Here is a 16,732-nt window from a genome sequence, read left to right on the forward strand (position 1 = left end):
TAAAAATAGACAACCAATCAAATGACCTGTTTTGGCATTGAAGAGGCCGCAAAGATTATAAAGCACATTACGTTCTGGCTTGATTTCATGTGTGTGTTTTTTTTTAATAATTCAAGTTCCTAAATGCTGGACGCTGCTATTATTTCAGTTTAATAACCACTCATTTCGATGTGCTTGTGTTCTAAGTTTAGATGTCAGGGGAGGTAACACCATTCACGGTTCTAGTATAACATTGTGGACATTGTCACTAAGGTAAACACACCGTTTACATAAGCTGACTCCAGCTTGCGTGTGAATGTCCGATATATACCGGTAAACATAATATACGTGCATTATCCAAATTCTCCTGGACGGAGTTAATATATAAAAAAGATATAAACCTCACACACCCCTGTATTACTGCATTACATAGTCTGGCATATCATTTTATTTGCAATACTTACAAAGAAAAATACCCATTTTTATTGTCTGGATTTATGTTACTGTTTTCATGTAAAAGAATAATATTTACTCATTAATCAAGGAAAGTGCCACTATTAGAAAGACAGAACAATAAAACAAGAAGAAGGTATCATTACAAAATTACCCAATTTGTGTCATTCATGCTAAGATAATCAACGGTATGTGATTTACCATTTTTCATTTGTTTAAAATTATTTCAAATTTCGTCTTTCCCTAAAGGAAATTCTATATATAGTATGTGTTTATTCCAATCGCTTATTTCTGTAGTAATGAGTAATTAACTTCAATTCTGTTTTCTGTACTGCAAAGTAAGGGTTGGTCATACATTTATTTGAAACGGTTTAACCATATTTCTTCGGAAATATCAACGGAAGGTCTCTTGTGATTAGATATGTTTTTTTCAACATTTTTTTCCAGAGTAATTCTGAATAATGTTTGAGCTTTTAAGAAATACAACTTAATGTCGAAAACCTCTTGCTGAAAAACCTATTGCAAAAAGTTGTGTTCTGTTTAACAAAACGGGTGACACCCCACCCACACATCCCTAAAGTCACCACCACCCCTTCTAGGCATAAATTCTGAACGTCCCCATTGGGTGGTTTCCGAAACTTCCTCAGGACGATATGTCGTAAATTACAGGTGGACTAACCGCCTATTTTGATCTTTTACGAGCGATCCCGTCCTGATGTCGATTCATTACTGTTGGTCAAACAAAACTCAACTTCACACACACTGACCGGCCTAACAGCCTTAGCGAATATTGTTAGAGACGACCGGTCCTGTCGAGACAGTCTCTGTGGGGGCATCATCTTTCGGGTCGCCCTTTTTTGAAATCGCCAATCCATAATCTTTGAGTTCATTTATTATTTCACATTGTTTTGGTGATTTTTTTCTACCTTATGTCGACATTAGAAAAACCAACAAAAGGTTGAAGAAGTTTTACTCTTCGTTTGACAACACTTGTAGTCAAATACAGCAAATTTAGCAATAAAGGGACGAGGAGCGTGATCAATGGTTGTCATGTTTGGCACCTACAGGGTTAACACATGCAGTGTCTGTGTTCAGGACTGATGCCAGTCCTACCCGGTCTATGACGTCACTGAACTTCATAGCTTCAAGTTGAACTTGGTATGGTTCAAGGTGCTGTTCAAGGTGATCTTCCAGTTTGTCGAATGACGTTTATAATGCCTCATTGTCAGTAAAAATAAGCTGTCAGCAACTTTCGCAGTAGACTGGTTTGTGAATGTGTAAATACAATTTTCATAGTAAACAATAAAGCCATTTAAATTGAAAAGGAGCCCCAGTGAGACGGGAGATCTATGTTGAACCTGAGGAAATCTGGACCTATTTCATTTAGGGCTTTTAACATTGCAGGGAGGACTGGGTTGGAAGACTGCGAGACCTATACCCGGATCAAAGAAATGACCACAAAGACGTAATACTGCATACATATATATCAACTTTATTTCACCGCCATTACAGATAACACCACTGAAATAACTAGCAACAACGCCATGTTTCTTTATGCGTGACTCCAACTCATGATCAATTTATAACTATGCAAACATTATTTTTTTAAGATGTTACAAAATTAATACACAGTAAAACTCGGAATCAACTCATACATCGTCGAATTCCCATTCCAGTCATCCGACATGTTGAAAATTCGCTGTTTGACATCCAAGTGACGCCCTGAATATATCTTAGACCGCCGATGACGTAGACAGCACTATTACTATACGTCACAGCATAGAACTGGGTCTTTCTCAAGTTCTATGGTCAAAGGCAAGAGACCTTTCCCGCCGAATATGGCGGTAAGAAAACACCCCATGCATGCATGATACAAGTCAGTTACCCCAGTCATAAACTCAATCTTCGTCCACTTACAACAACTTAAAGAAATGCCCTGGCCTTTCACTGATAATCGAAAGCCATGCACACCATTTGGTAACCATGCAGACGAAGTCCTCATTCGATTTCCAGAGTTGCGCCCCTTTGTATGAGGCATAGCTATTAATACACACAGGCTGTTTCCGGCTTGTCATTTCCAACCACATAGTTTCAAAACACTTGTATTGTCAACATACTGGGCCGAGGAGTATGACGCACGCCAGGCTTCATCAAGGGAAACGACTTTAACCCACCAAAGATATTTCGAAGAGTGTCAATTATACAATGCCATATGCAGTCAAGAACAAGGCAAGACCTGTTGACAGTGGTTACACGGAAGGAAAATAGATAATTCAGGTAGGCTCAAAAGTAAAAGTAATGTGAGGTGTTGGATCTGAGAATTGTTTATTTCTTTATGTTTGTTAAATAATAAGTCTGAGCGTATACAGGTGATTTTAAATTCACGCTTATCACTAGGCAGAAACATGTAATGTAATATTTGAAGATACGCAATTGTTTGAAGCACCTCTAAAATATATTGCACATCATGAAGTCTATCCCACAACGCGAACGCGACGGTGTCATATATCTTGCAAGGGAGACACACAACTTAAACGTAAATGTCACATTGTACATGCTTCTAAAAGATTTCCACCGTAATCACAATTCCCCTTTTTTATCATCCTTTGCCTGAGATTAGGTTATTTTTCCGTTTATTTGTGTTTGTTTATTATATATATATATATATAAAGGGTGCTTGCATATTTTTTGTTTAAAGGGGATTCAGATGTTTGAGGGAATAAAAAGCTTTCTAAAAAGATTCAGATGTCAGGACCTTACCCTCACCCTAACCCTAACCTTCAGATTTCAAGTGAAGGCTGCAAATGGAACTCATAGCTGATTGCATGCGATGGTAGCAGGTGGATGGGGTATACTGAACTGTCCATCCTTGTCGTCATGATTTATATTACTGTGAAGCATTTCGAGTGGGGAGTCATCTCTATACTTTTAGATATTTTTTAAATCCTTAATCTTCACAAAGACACGAGGGACTGGAGAAATAACTAGCTGAAGCTCCTATCGTGGGCCTGGATATTTTAAGCTCTCTTAGCAGTAAGATAGTCATAAGTGCCATACATTAAAGGGGCACTGATGCGGAGCAGTTTCCGTGGACTGGTGTAAACTTTTGTTATTGCTTTTCTCCCGTGAGTACCCGGATGATATCCCAGAATTCGTGACTGGTTTGTGACCTCTGCTGCGCAGTCAGTAAGCGCAATTGATAGTTTAATTATTGACAGATCAACTTAGGTGAAGTCATTTTTACTTCATTACAAATGTATTATGAAAACAAATGAAACACTTTGAAGGTTAATCATCTGCCAGTGGTAGAAATGGTAAAAAACTATTAGGACGGAAAAATAACGACGCCAATGTACGTCTCTATATTTTGTCTCATAACCCTAATTAGTTTATTGTGATATTTGTATGATTTTGAAAATTAATAAAAGAACACGTGATCTGCTTATATCCATAGTAAATTTCTAACATAACAGCAACATTTATACATTGTATAGATTGCCAATGTGGATCCTATTTCACACACATACGCGATCTAGTGTGTGTTTTCTGTCATACAGATTCTGCTGAATGCTACAAGAAATAAATTAAAACAAACTGCAAATAATGAATGTAAAACAGACTAATTTTATAGCAACAATGTCAGGCTACTACCTTGTTCAGGAATGTATCCATCAATATCCACGTAAAAGAAATCGTATTCCATTCATCTGCAGCTGGTAAATAATCCTGCTCTGTGTCGCATGTCTTACAACTGTCTCATTTGTGAAAAAGTAACACATCGTTTCACGTCTTTCGTTGGTGAAAACCTGATAAACCTCTCATTGGTCTCCCAAGATAGCACACCTGGCAAACTAATTGTATGATGTCCACTATTCTAAGTAAGTTAGTTAACCAATAATGAGCAATCAATCAATCAACGCAAGGGTGGTTAATTCTTTGAAGGGAGAATGTTGTTTTTGCACTCACACTTTACGACAGGGTGTAGTCATCTACACACACTGCCTTTTGACAAATCCGCTAGAAGATAAAAGTAATTAATCAATCAGTGTGTTATTGGTTAATCCTTTGATCAATGTTTGTTTTTGTAACTCAGCTGATAAACCCTCATGCATCACTTACATGCACATATTACATAACATACAATACATTTGCCATTACAGACCTTAATTTATAATGTTGAGTATTTACTGCAGACAGGAGAAATGCCAAATGGGAACCTTTGTTGAGTAACCGAAGTGGTGTTACTATTAATTATACCTGTTATAAATTCATTAATTGACCATCCAGAGAATGATGACAAATAACATGTGTAGGTTTACAGCATCAAACGCGAGTTACAGCAAGGAAGATGTAATCTCTGTGTCGCATGCAGCCTGAAAACACTTATGGCCCGAAACTGTTTTGAGGATACCAACAGAATTTCGTTACATAAGGAATACATACAGGCATTTGCTGTGTACTTGGGTAAATAGGTGAAATAAGGTGTTTTTAACGTAAGAAAATTTTCAGATTTCTCTACCAAAGGCAAAGTCATCGTTTTTTGTTTACGAATTCAAATAAATCAACTGTGTGTTTTATTATCATAAATAATAAACCATTGTAGCTACCATAGCTACCAAAATTTACGTATGATATTTGCTATCACAGCGGAACCAACACTCAAAACTACCTAAATATAAAGCTTTGCAATCTTCCGTACTGAAACAAATGGCTTGCTACGTGCCTGTAGACATCATATTTTCATGTAACATGATTAAATATCGAGGTTAAAAACACAGAAATAGGATCAAATTGGATCAGTAACTATACCATCCAAGCATCCGAAAAGAACTACACTGCTGGGATATTTGGTTACGATCAGACAAGGAATACCATGGATATTTTTAAAGAAATGGCATATGATGGGCTGACTGTTTAGGTGAAGAAATTCTGCTAATATGGACAGGAGCCCAGTTCCTTTGTCCGTCATGGTGGAAGGAGCGGGCGCTGACCAATTTGCGGTTTGGTTTCGTAATTAGACCGTTGGCGAGAAACATTATTCGCTCCGCATCAGTGCCCCTTTAACATTAACTTATGACTGTTTTGGCACTAAGAGAGTTTTGCGAAGCCAGGCCAAGGAAGTAGATTGTAATTGTACAAATCTTTTCAGTGACCTGTCAACATGATAAAAAAAATCAAGCAGATGATGTTTACACCGGAATGCGATAAAAATGAGTTGACACACAAGACAACACTGGGCTCAATACAGGTTCATCCGTTGACACACACACCAACAAAAGTTTGGAAACAGCTCAGAACTGAGTACAGAGTTGAAAAGCTGAGGCAACTGTATCCCTACCCTCCAGTCAGGAAAGACTTTGTTCGATTTGTTTGTATCGGTGATACCCACATGAGACATGAGGAGAGGCACACAGATCTGTCTTCTATGATCCCACCTGGTGATGTGTTGTTGCATGTTGGAGACTTCACCATGTATGGCAGCAGGGGTGAATTGTACACATTCAACCAGCATTATGGTAAGTTGAGGTCCTGGAGCTGCTGAGCAACAGTCTGGCTCAACGTAGGTCTCTGAACTGCATTTTTGCCCCTCTGTCTAGCCTCTTTTACCGTGCTAAAGTCTAAATGAAATCGAAGCACATTTAATTTTCCCCAGGTTGAGTATCTCCCTTCTCAGTGGGGATCATTTTCAGTATACATTTGTATAAGGAATTGTTTGTTGTTATCAATTTATATGTTTTCAGTGTGTAAATGTTAGTCTAAACATGAACCGAACACAACAAAGTCTCTATTTATGGGAATTACGATTACTGAGGTTGCTTAGTACATGACAGCACACTGAGTGACCACTGAAGTGTTCCACAAAGTGTTCTCAGAGCAATGTTTTATGCCCATTTTAAGGTGTTCAAGTTCTGATAATCTTAGCACTAAAATCACTTTGTGTAACCATGGAAACAGCAGTGGTGAAGTTAACATTTTCAACCAATACATGTGTATGGATGCAGTGTGTAAGAATCTTAATAGGTAGGCAGTCATATAGTCTGTCTCACAGTCTCGGAACCATACTGCTTTTCCATTCCATCCATCCCTTGCAGAAATACAAAAATCTGAATGAAGCAAGTCTAGATTTTCCATTTTTTAGGCGCTTCCTCCTCACTTCTTTTCTCTTACCCATGAAGATCCCAATCAGAATTGGTCTTCAGCAACCCAGTGACACATTCCATTGTATCCCAATTGCATAGAACAATCCTGGTGCTGTTGATCACTGGATTGTCTGGTCCAGACTCAAATATTTACAGACCGTCACTATATAGCTGGAATATTGATGTGTGCAGCATTAATAGCAAACAAGCAGATCAACACAACACAGTTGTGTTGTGTGTCAGTGTTGAATGAATCAGAGTTATATCACCCTGGAACTTAATAAAAGGAAACCATTCAGCCAGTATCAAAGCTACAGATATCATTTTTGATCCTTGAGTTATATACTTAGCTGTGTTGATCTCAGTTTGGTGTCCCAATTTTCCTTTGAGTAAGCAAATGAATTGTACCCACCTCACTCAAACTAATTTGTGGATTTTACCATTTTCCTAAATATGTAAAAATATGATAAAGTTTAAATGTTGGTTTGCATGTTTGTTATCTTTATTTGAATTGTAAGATGTGAAATGATAAGAAAACAAATTGCCAATTTCAGAAACTGAAATAGAACCTCTCCAATATCTTAGTTATTTTATGTAATCACAGGTACGCAAGCTAAGTTTCAACACTTTTATATGTATGTATGCAAGGTCAATTTATTGAGTATTTACAAAAATTCAAAGTACCTGTATGCAGCAGACTTAATACGAATTGCATTTTCACATAAGTATTGGGGTAACTGACACATTTGCTCGTCACGCCTAAGACCAAGGTTCTATTCCCCATGTGAGCACAATATCTGAAGTCATTTCTGGTGTTCTCCGGTATGATATTGCTGGAATATTGTTAAAGGCGGCTTAAAACTAAACTCACACACTGAAACATTGTTTGTTTCAGGATCCCTTCCCCACAAGGTGAAGCTCCTTATTGCAGGTAACCATGACAGCTGTCTGGAACCAGTACGGAAGCAGACGTCTTTTTGGGGGCAGCCAGTCATGAATTCCCAGGAAACCCTTCAGGAGAATCGTGATATGCTGACCAACTTCACCTACCTCCAGGATGCTATGGTGGAAGTGTATGGGATCAAAATATATGGTGCACCGTGGTGAGATGCCATAAGAATACTTGTTCATGTTTGTTGTACTCTACGTACAGTGGAAGCTGACAAAACCGGCATCTGTCTAATCCAGCAAGTTGTCAACACCCGCATAAAATAGGCGTCCCTTCCGTGGCTTGTACATTTATCATCAGCTCTGCAATCCAGCACATTACCTAAAGCGGATTATTTCCTCTGTCCAAATGAGTGCCGGATTAGACAGCTTCCACTGTATAAGGGAATGGTTGGGGAGCCTAATGTTTAAAGCATACATTCATCACGCTGAAGCAAGTGAGGGAGGATGTTTTGTGCCACTTTTAACACTTTCCAACAATATTGTGGCAGGGGACATCACATGGATTCACACATTGTACCCATGTGTAGAATCGAACCAGGTCTTCAGCTCTGTCTTCAGCAGATATTTAAAAGTATGGAAAGGATTTGGTCTTTTTAAGAATATTATTCTTCTGATTCGTGTCTGTGCCTGTAAATGACTGTATTGGTTAGCTAGTCTCTTCCAGCTTCTAGTATTATAGTACATCACTGTAGAAGAAAATAGAGTGAATTTAGTGTTACTCCGCTTTTAGCAATATTCCAGCAATATCACCAGTCCATGTAAACTTATCCTCAGTACTTTTTGTTACACTCCACCACAGAGTCTAACAAAACCTTATGGGAGGTCACGTCAGGTAATCTTTGAGATTGACCAATCAGAACACAGCTTACCAAATCGCCAAAGTGGACATTCGCACATACCTTTTGAACTTTTTTGTCTCGAAAAGGTTCGTACCCGAACAATTCCGAATGCTATTTACCGTACGCCTCTTCCGGGTGATGCATAAGGCCTACGTACAACCATGATAACGGTGAGTAAACAGTCGCTGAAAATGGGTTTTTTTCGCAATATTCAAGAATGTCATCTTGTGGAAATATTAGCTAATGGTAACCATGTCAACAGAAACCCCAAATCCCATATACTGCAGGTCAAATAATTGTGTTATATGCAGATTTTTGTTTGTGGAGAGATCTGTGTCAGTGACCTGAATATTTTGAAAGTCCCTCTGATCCTGAAATAGTAGCCGTTGTCTGATTGGTTAAATCTGTTTAACCGTCTCACGTTTGATTGGATGGTCATTGGTCGCTCAGATGTTACCTGACGTGACCTTCTACTAGGTTTCGTTAGACTCAGTGGTGGAGTGTAACAAAATACACTGAGACTAAGCTTACTTAGACTGGCAATATCACCATACAGGACACCAGAAATGGGCTTCCCACCTTATAACCCATTTGGAGAATCAAACCTGGGTCTTCAGGGTGACAAGCAAACACTTTAACCGCTAGGATAACCCACAACCCATCAGAAAATAGACATGATAGAGATGACTGAAGTGAATGTTCTTCCTTTGATGCCAGGGTCCCAGTCTGTCATAGTGATGCCTTCACTCTTCAACGTGGTATGCCGTTATTAAGGCGCTGGGATCTCATTCCTGAGGATACTGACATTCTAATGACACATGGACCCCCTGTTGGTGAGTACACTGAGTGAGTCAGTCAGTTTAGTTTTACGCTGCTTTTAGCAATGTTCCAGCAATACCTATGTCAGGAATCGAACCCAGGTCTTTGGTCCTTTTCCAGTTTTATTTGCTTTTAGCAATGTTCCAGCAATATCATGGCAGGGTTCACCAGAAATTGGCTTCACTCACAGTACCCCATTCTCTTCCCACAGTGGTTACTTGTCACATCTTCCTACGTAACCTCTGTTCTAATACGACCCTTTCATGGTGCGAGTGTTCAAGTGTTCTGATTGGAGGCAATCAGATTTAGTAGTGCAATCAGCGACCTTGTTTCAAAAGTGATCGTTCGAAAGACCTCGGTAAATTCTGGATGCATCGTGAAAACTAGAACCTCTTCCCGAGCAAGATACTCAAATGTTTTATTTTCTAGAAAAAGTCTATGTGATACAAAGCTTGTGAAGAAAACTGGAAAAAAATTAAAAATACACTTGTCCTTTCTTGTGATCCCTTATTGTTTTCCCGTAGTATGTTGTTTCTCATTGAGCAGCAGGTGATACCTGTTTTGTCTGGTGCAACAAGGTTAATACTTAGAGTTGCACCTTGTGCATATAGGTCTCATTTCCTTGTGGGAGAATGAGTTCATTCTTCAACTTTGGCAGTACATATTTAGTTTGCTTGCAGTAATACGCTCTGTCTGCAGGCTATGGAGATACACTTCACAATGGACGCAGTGTTGGCTGTGTTGAACTACTTAATACTGTGCGGAACCGAGTGCGGCCAAAGTTCCATGTATATGGGCATGTACATGAAGGTATGACTAGGGATATGTATGTAAGTATGACTGGGCATGTACATGAAGGTATGACTGGGCATGTACATGAAGGTGTAACTAGGCATATGTATGAAGATATGACTGGGCATATATTTGAAGGTATGACTGTGCATATATATGAAGGTATGACTGGACATATACATGAAAGTATGACTGTTCATATAGAGGAATTAATGACTGGGAATACACTTGCAGGCATGTCAGGGAATATACATGAAGGTATGACTGGGCATATATTTGAAGGTATGACTGGGCATATATGTACATGAAGGTATGACTAGGCATATCTATGAAGGTATGACTGGGCTTATATGTACATGAAGGTATGATTGGGCATATGCATGAAGATATGACTAGGCATATATTTGAAGGTATGACTGTGCATATATATGAAAGTATGACTGTCCATATAGAGGAATTAATGACTGGGAATACACTTGTAGGCATGTCAGGGAATATACATGAAGGTACGACTGGGCATATATTTGAAGGTATGACTGGGCATATATGTCAAGGGCATATACGTACATATGGACGTATTGTGATATTGATGTCCATGTCCTTGTTTGTCATGGTCCTGAGTGCAAGGACTTGCCCCAAAATATACTGAGTCAAAAAAGTTTGTTGTAGATGACCTCGCAAGTCATACACAGTACGACGGCTGCATCCCATTGCTCTTGCGATCAGGATCCCACAAATTAGCTTCCATTATGCGAATTCATGCAGCGAATTTAGTGCCATATTAGTGTAAATGTATTCAAGTGCGGTTATTAGGCCATCAGTTTCATGAATGTTGAATACTATTTGACAAGGGTAATTAACCAGTCAGATTGCAGGAAACACTCACTATTGGTTTACAATAACTGATCTTCCCACTTGCAACATGCCAACGGCACATTCATGTTGCCAGGGATACTCTACAACAGGGATAGGTCACTCGTTTGCTTTCTTTACCATTTGTACTAATTAACGTGTGCCTCATCATGCCTCAAAACGTTAACGTTAACACACAGTGACTTGGCTCATTCCCAGTGCAATTTCAGTTGTGTTTAATACAACTTCAGCCAGTTTATTGTATCAGTTGGAATTTTACAATGAATGAATGAATGAATTATAGTAAGAATTAAGAGCAATATTTATGTGAATGAATGAGGAAATGAAGGAATGAATGGAAGGAAGGAATGAAGAAATAAAGAAAAAATAAAAGAAAGATGTACATATGTGAATGAGTGAAAGAATAAATGATACACCGCGGCCTTCCCTCCCAAAACATGTGAAGGAACGCAAAAGTATTGCGAGAACACGTGTTAACATCAGCTGTCCTTTTAAAAAAAATCTACTTCGAGACATTTTTGTTTACATTAATAATTAATTCAGATATCTTATTGCATGTGGGGAATGGAATGGGCAATAACAAAATGTTAACTGACACTGTCACACTGCCCTCAAAAACAAAGTGTAAAACTGTCACAAAACTTTCTAAAACACCTTTCCAGTTTTGTCAAATAATATCAACAAGAAAGAAAGAAGTTATGGAACTATAACCCTCAAGCATCAATGGCCAATCAGATCAGATCAGCGATATGTCATAGTTTTCACACACCTCAAATACACCTTAACATTCTTTTTGAGATTATGAAACTATCACTATCACTTGCAAATACATTTCACCTGACAGTATATTCCCCTCATGTGAATTAAAGGTGTATGTGAAAGATGTTTTTGAGGAAATAACTAGAAACACGGTGTGTAGCATTTCAATGGCAGATCAGAAAAGATCGGCGAAATGTCATATTTTTCACACACCTCAATTACACCACAACATTTTTTAAAGTGATAATACTGTCACTATTCCTTGCAAATACCTTTTAACTAAAGGTATGTTTTCCTTCTAAAAATTAAACGAATGTGTAGAAGAGGTTTTTATGGGCATAATTCGTGGTGAATTGAGAATAGAAGCCTGTGAGCTATGATATACCGACGTGAAACTTTACTACAAATCTACTGTGCTAATACAAACACTAATACCAATTATTTGTCTGAAACTGAAGTGACAAGATAGTTAACCTATCTTCTTCATGTAGGATTTCAGTTGTTACAACATTCAGCGAGCTTAATCAGCTGTTGAAAATAAACTGGGCTCAATCTTTAATACTTTGCTGCCACCATATTGGCTACACTGGTAACGTAATGATCCGAGACATATGTTCAGCGGCTTTTCAAGGAGTTTATTCTTCCCCTGGCGTTGCACATTTGACAGTCATGACATTTAAAGTACAGTTAGAACCGTGGTTTAAAAGTGTTTTTTCCAATTCATGAGGCCAATGCAAACATGTGCAAATCAAGAAAACTTCGATGCAAAGATCACATGATTGACTGCAAGTGCAAAACCTGATTTTGCACGAACATCATTTGCACGACAAATGGATGGGTTTGAGTGGGTTTTGCTAGCGTTTAGAGTCGAAAGATAGGGATCTCAATTCGGATACATAGACGTATCATCAGAGAAAAACTATTCATTATTTTTAAAAATTAGATTTTGTGAAGTTTCTTTTTTGACTTGATTATAGTTACAGCATGATTCCAGTTTCATGGCAGTCTTTTTGTTAGTTCCAATGCAAAATATTACAACTATTTTATACCTAAAACATCTGATTCCTTCAGCAAAGTGTTGTGGACCTATTCTCTTTTGTAGGGTATGGAATGTACACAGATGGGCAAACAGTGTTCGTCAATGCAGCAATGTGTACGAAAGGGTATCGTCCAGTCCAGGCCCCGATTATATTTGACTTCCCATTACCAAAAGGGCATTCCAAAAGTGAACTTGTTGATCTGTCAGTTATTGAGTCAGTGATGCAGTTCACACCTGATGAATCTGAAGAAATACATGAGGTGACAGAAGGAAAGGCAGCAGAAGTGAGACGGGATACCACTAAAGAAGTGAGGCGGGACACTATGGCAACAGACGTTAGGCAGGAGACCAATAAAGACGTGACGTGGGATACCATGGCAACTGATGTGAGGTGGGATAACATGCCAGCAGAAGTGAGATGGAATACCATTCCAGCACAAGTGAGACTGGATGCCTTGGCAACAGAAGTCAGATTGTGATGTTGCAGGAAAATATTTATATTATTGTGATGTGCACACATGCATCAAGATCAAGAGAAAACTGATGTGTTTGAGTGTCATAGTGGTTACAGTGTTGGCTCATCATGCCCAAGGATGGGGTTTTGATTCCCACATGGGTACAATGTGTGAAGCCCATTTCTGCTGTTGTGATATCAGTGTGCGAAATGTACACTGGTCCTGTGTTTGCAGACTAGTAAATTTCATCATACCACTAAGTAATAAGTTTAGGTCCAGGTGGCTAGTGAATTTTTTCTCGATCTAAATGATTAAAATTGTCTTTAGATTAAAAGGTGAGCCATACCCACAAGTCAAAGTACATGGGAAAACGAGAACCAGCTTTACATTCACAATCACTCCTGTGGACCAGTGAAGTACAGAAATGACCTCTATTTATTGTCCACTCATTGGTCCTGTGGTCTAGTGGGAAATTTAGAAAGGTTTAAAAGCCTGGATATTGCTGGAACATCATTCATACTGATTCACTCACTTAAAAGGGAACCAGTTGTGTTCTACATTTACATTTATCATTTCCTGGGCCATGGGCCATCAGTGTAAGATGTAACACAATAGGCAGTGTACCAGAGGTTGACCGGTGGCTGACCATCTCATTGAAAGGAATATGCATTCAAGAAGGTCACATGAACAGTCCTGCCAACTGGGATAACAGGAAAGGCTATTAAGAGTCAAATTTAACCATTTGAGGGTCGGTAATGACACTATTACGGACTGAATTAATACCTTAACTGTGTCATCCAACCAACAAATGAACATAATAGGCACGAAGTATGTGTTTTGCAGTGGTCGCCAAGTAGTGCAAATTGGCCAAGAAATCCCTATATAAACTGTGTCCACATTGAAGTCAGCCGAGAGGCACAGAAGGGCGCTGAACACCGATCAGAGCAAGACCAGCCAACCAGTCCAGGTGGGACCAGACCCAGAAGCCCAGCAGCTTAACCCTATGGAACCAAACACTCTGAGACTGGTCGAGCCTGGTCAACACCAAAACTCAGCCTCTCTCTGATGGTGACTGCCATGTCTCTTGACCAGTTGTTGGTAACGTAAAGAATTAAAGAAACTTTACCTTGAAAACTTTTCGAGTTTGTTGATTGTGCCACAAAGATTATCAGCATGTTTTGTTCTCTTTTGGGGTAATTTCCTTTTGATAAGGATTTGAACTTCCATTCCATAACTGTTTCATATTTTAGTGAAAGCATTAATTATGAAGACAGTCGTTTTGATACCATCAACATGTTTTATATTTGTTAACTGTTATTTTCATATACTTTTTGATACTCTTTTTAATGTATGCATTGTCTGTGATAGTGGGACATTTTATATACACATATATGTATGTTGATTCATATACATTTATTATTCATGTCAAGTGCAAATAACCATGTGAATTAACATAAAACTAATTTTGTGTGACCAGTGATTGCTTTGGTTGTTTTAAAACATGAATGCTAATTTTGTGTAAAGTACTAGATACTTAGTATTCCAGTATGAACTACATTGCATGTTTCATTCAGTGTTGACAATGCCGGTGTTTGAGAAATGAAGTGTGTGATATTTTTCGTGTGCGACACAGGAATAGATACTGATGTTTCCCTGAATGATAAATTTACACAAGTACAAGATGTTGAGAAAAGAATGTGGTGGTGCAGCAATGTTAAAAGTAGTCCAGTACACAGAACAATATTCTAAAAGGGCCTCCACAGGCTTTTCCCTCATTGCTTTAACACTGATGCACTTCCACATGTTTTTCTTCCCATTTGTTATACTACTACGAGAAATGTCAGTGACATGATATTTTACTACCATGTTACCATATTTACCATATTACACAACCCGTCCAACATCCCATTCAAAGTGCACCCATGCACAGGAAACACTCTGAACACAGGTAAAGTTTATTTTATAGCTCTTATTTCTTGTGTTTAATATTGATATTTTACCAGTGGCTGCAATTTTAAGGTTATTGAATGCAAGAGATGGGTTATGAGCATAAAATTTACTGTTGTTTCTGGTTTGTCTTATCATTGTCTCATACATCATGTTCAGTAGTACTAACATTATAAAGAACATGCCTTCCACAACTAGATGTGCATGGAGTGAGTGAGTGAGTGAGATAGTGAATGAGTGAGATTTTAAGCCACATTTAAAAATATTTAGCAACATCCTGATCGGGTACTTCATACACTGTACCCAAATGGGGAATCAAGTCTGGAAGTTCTGGCATGATCAGGGCACCCCACAGCCTTACATGTCAACAGTAAACAATCCACATGAAATTTAGGTACCACAAAATTATTTTAGGCAAGACATATTGTGCAATCTGTGAAGATTATTTTGATGTCAATTTGGGAAGTGGTGGGGTAGCCTTTTGGGCAAAAGATCTTTGATTCTTCACTTGGGTATAGTGTGTGGAGCCAGTTTCTGTTGTCCTTTGCCAGGAATGTTACATGTGAGCTTTATTTGGCAGTGAATAAGCCCCTCTGCAAAGAGGTGGAACAGAAGTTAACATCCCATTCAGAAGTTTTGCACTGAATGACTGTTCATTAATTATGGCAGGGTGGGTGGGCTAACAAAATGTTTCACACACCCCATCCCCCACCCCTTAAAATCAATGACAACCCCACTCGCTGATATAAGGTGCTACCTTTTCAACATATATACCCCAGTCAGACACAGTGCACCAACTCAAGGTCCTCTGAAAATTTGGGGTAGAATAGGTCTTCAGCAACCCATGCTTGCCATAAAAGGCGACTAAGCTTGTCGTAGAGGTGACTAACGGGATCGGGTGGTTAGATGCGCAGACTTTGTTGACACGTCATCAGTTCCCATTTGCACAGATCGATGCTCATGCTGTTGATCACTGGCTTGTCTGGTGCAGACTCGATTACTTACAGACCGCTGCCATATTGCTGGAATATTGCTGAGACTGGCATAAAACTAAACTCACTCACTCACACCAGCTCAGGAGCTGATGAGTATAGGTTTTATCCACATGATGCTGAACCTGGTCATGACATATGCAGGGATTCTTTAGTCTCTGGCAACAAGCTGTCCACTTGATGAATGAAGTCTTTGCAAGTGGGGTTTTGAGGTTGCTTGCAGCAGTTAAATAACAACATCAGCCAGCAGTGTTCAAAATAATCGCCGGCCCGGAGCCCAGCACCGGTTGTTATTGTATCGGATCATCAGTTTCAAATATCTACAGGCCTTGGTACCCTTAGTATAATATTATCTCATTTTTTACACCTTGAATCATTCCCGTGTGTTGTTTTTCCTTTATTCATGTTCGAGAATTGTCAATGGTCCATCATGCTACGATATCTTAGTTTTCTCCATGGCATATCAGTGCTTTGGTGCATAGAAATACTGTAGTTCTTAAATAAAAACATCTCTCTGTGCCACAGGATTTGCTAATTGATTTTATAGAAGCAGTGTTAAACTCATCCTCGATATCTCCAGGGTATACGTTCCAGTAAGTCTCAACTATACCCTGGACGCATCTACGGGTCAGCCCGATAATTTTGTTACCTCCCTTAGCTGGCTCCACATTCTCACAGTAGCCAATCAGCTAGG

At 38.8% G+C, this 16,732-nt stretch overlaps 1 protein-coding gene across 1 annotated transcript; it reads left to right on the forward strand.

Annotated features, from left to right (window-relative positions):
• The first annotated feature begins 2,530 nt into the window (after positions 1-2,530).
• On the forward strand, positions 2,531-16,559 carry LOC137297656 (UPF0046 protein C25E10.12-like). The gene is made up of 6 exons (XM_067829559.1): positions 2,531-2,709; positions 5,582-5,948; positions 7,468-7,675; positions 9,080-9,195; positions 9,881-9,991; positions 12,708-16,559. The coding sequence occupies exons 2-6, from the start codon at positions 5,594-5,596 to the stop codon at positions 13,121-13,123; spliced, it is 1,206 nt and encodes a 401-aa protein (XP_067685660.1). The 5' UTR covers positions 2,531-2,709; positions 5,582-5,593; the 3' UTR covers positions 13,124-16,559.
• Positions 16,560-16,732: the final 173 nt, after the last annotated feature.

This window comes from Haliotis asinina, chromosome 10, assembly GCF_037392515.1.
Source record: "Haliotis asinina isolate JCU_RB_2024 chromosome 10, JCU_Hal_asi_v2, whole genome shotgun sequence".
NCBI classification, from domain to species: Eukaryota; Metazoa; Mollusca; class Gastropoda; order Lepetellida; family Haliotidae; genus Haliotis; species Haliotis asinina.

What these genes read in the sequence shown, in the direction of transcription:
- LOC137297656 (XM_067829559.1), top strand. Translation starts at nt 5,594, where the DNA reads ATGATAAAAAAAATCAAGCAGATGATGTTTACACCGGAATGCGATAAA. An exon ending in CACATTCAACCAGCATTATG is followed by an intron (nt 5,949 to 7,467) that starts GTAAGTTGAGGT and finishes TGTTTGTTTCAG; the next exon opens with GATCCCTTCCCCACAAGGTG. An exon ending in AAAATATATGGTGCACCGTG is followed by an intron (nt 7,676 to 9,079) that starts GTGAGATGCCAT and finishes CTTTGATGCCAG; the next exon opens with GGTCCCAGTCTGTCATAGTG.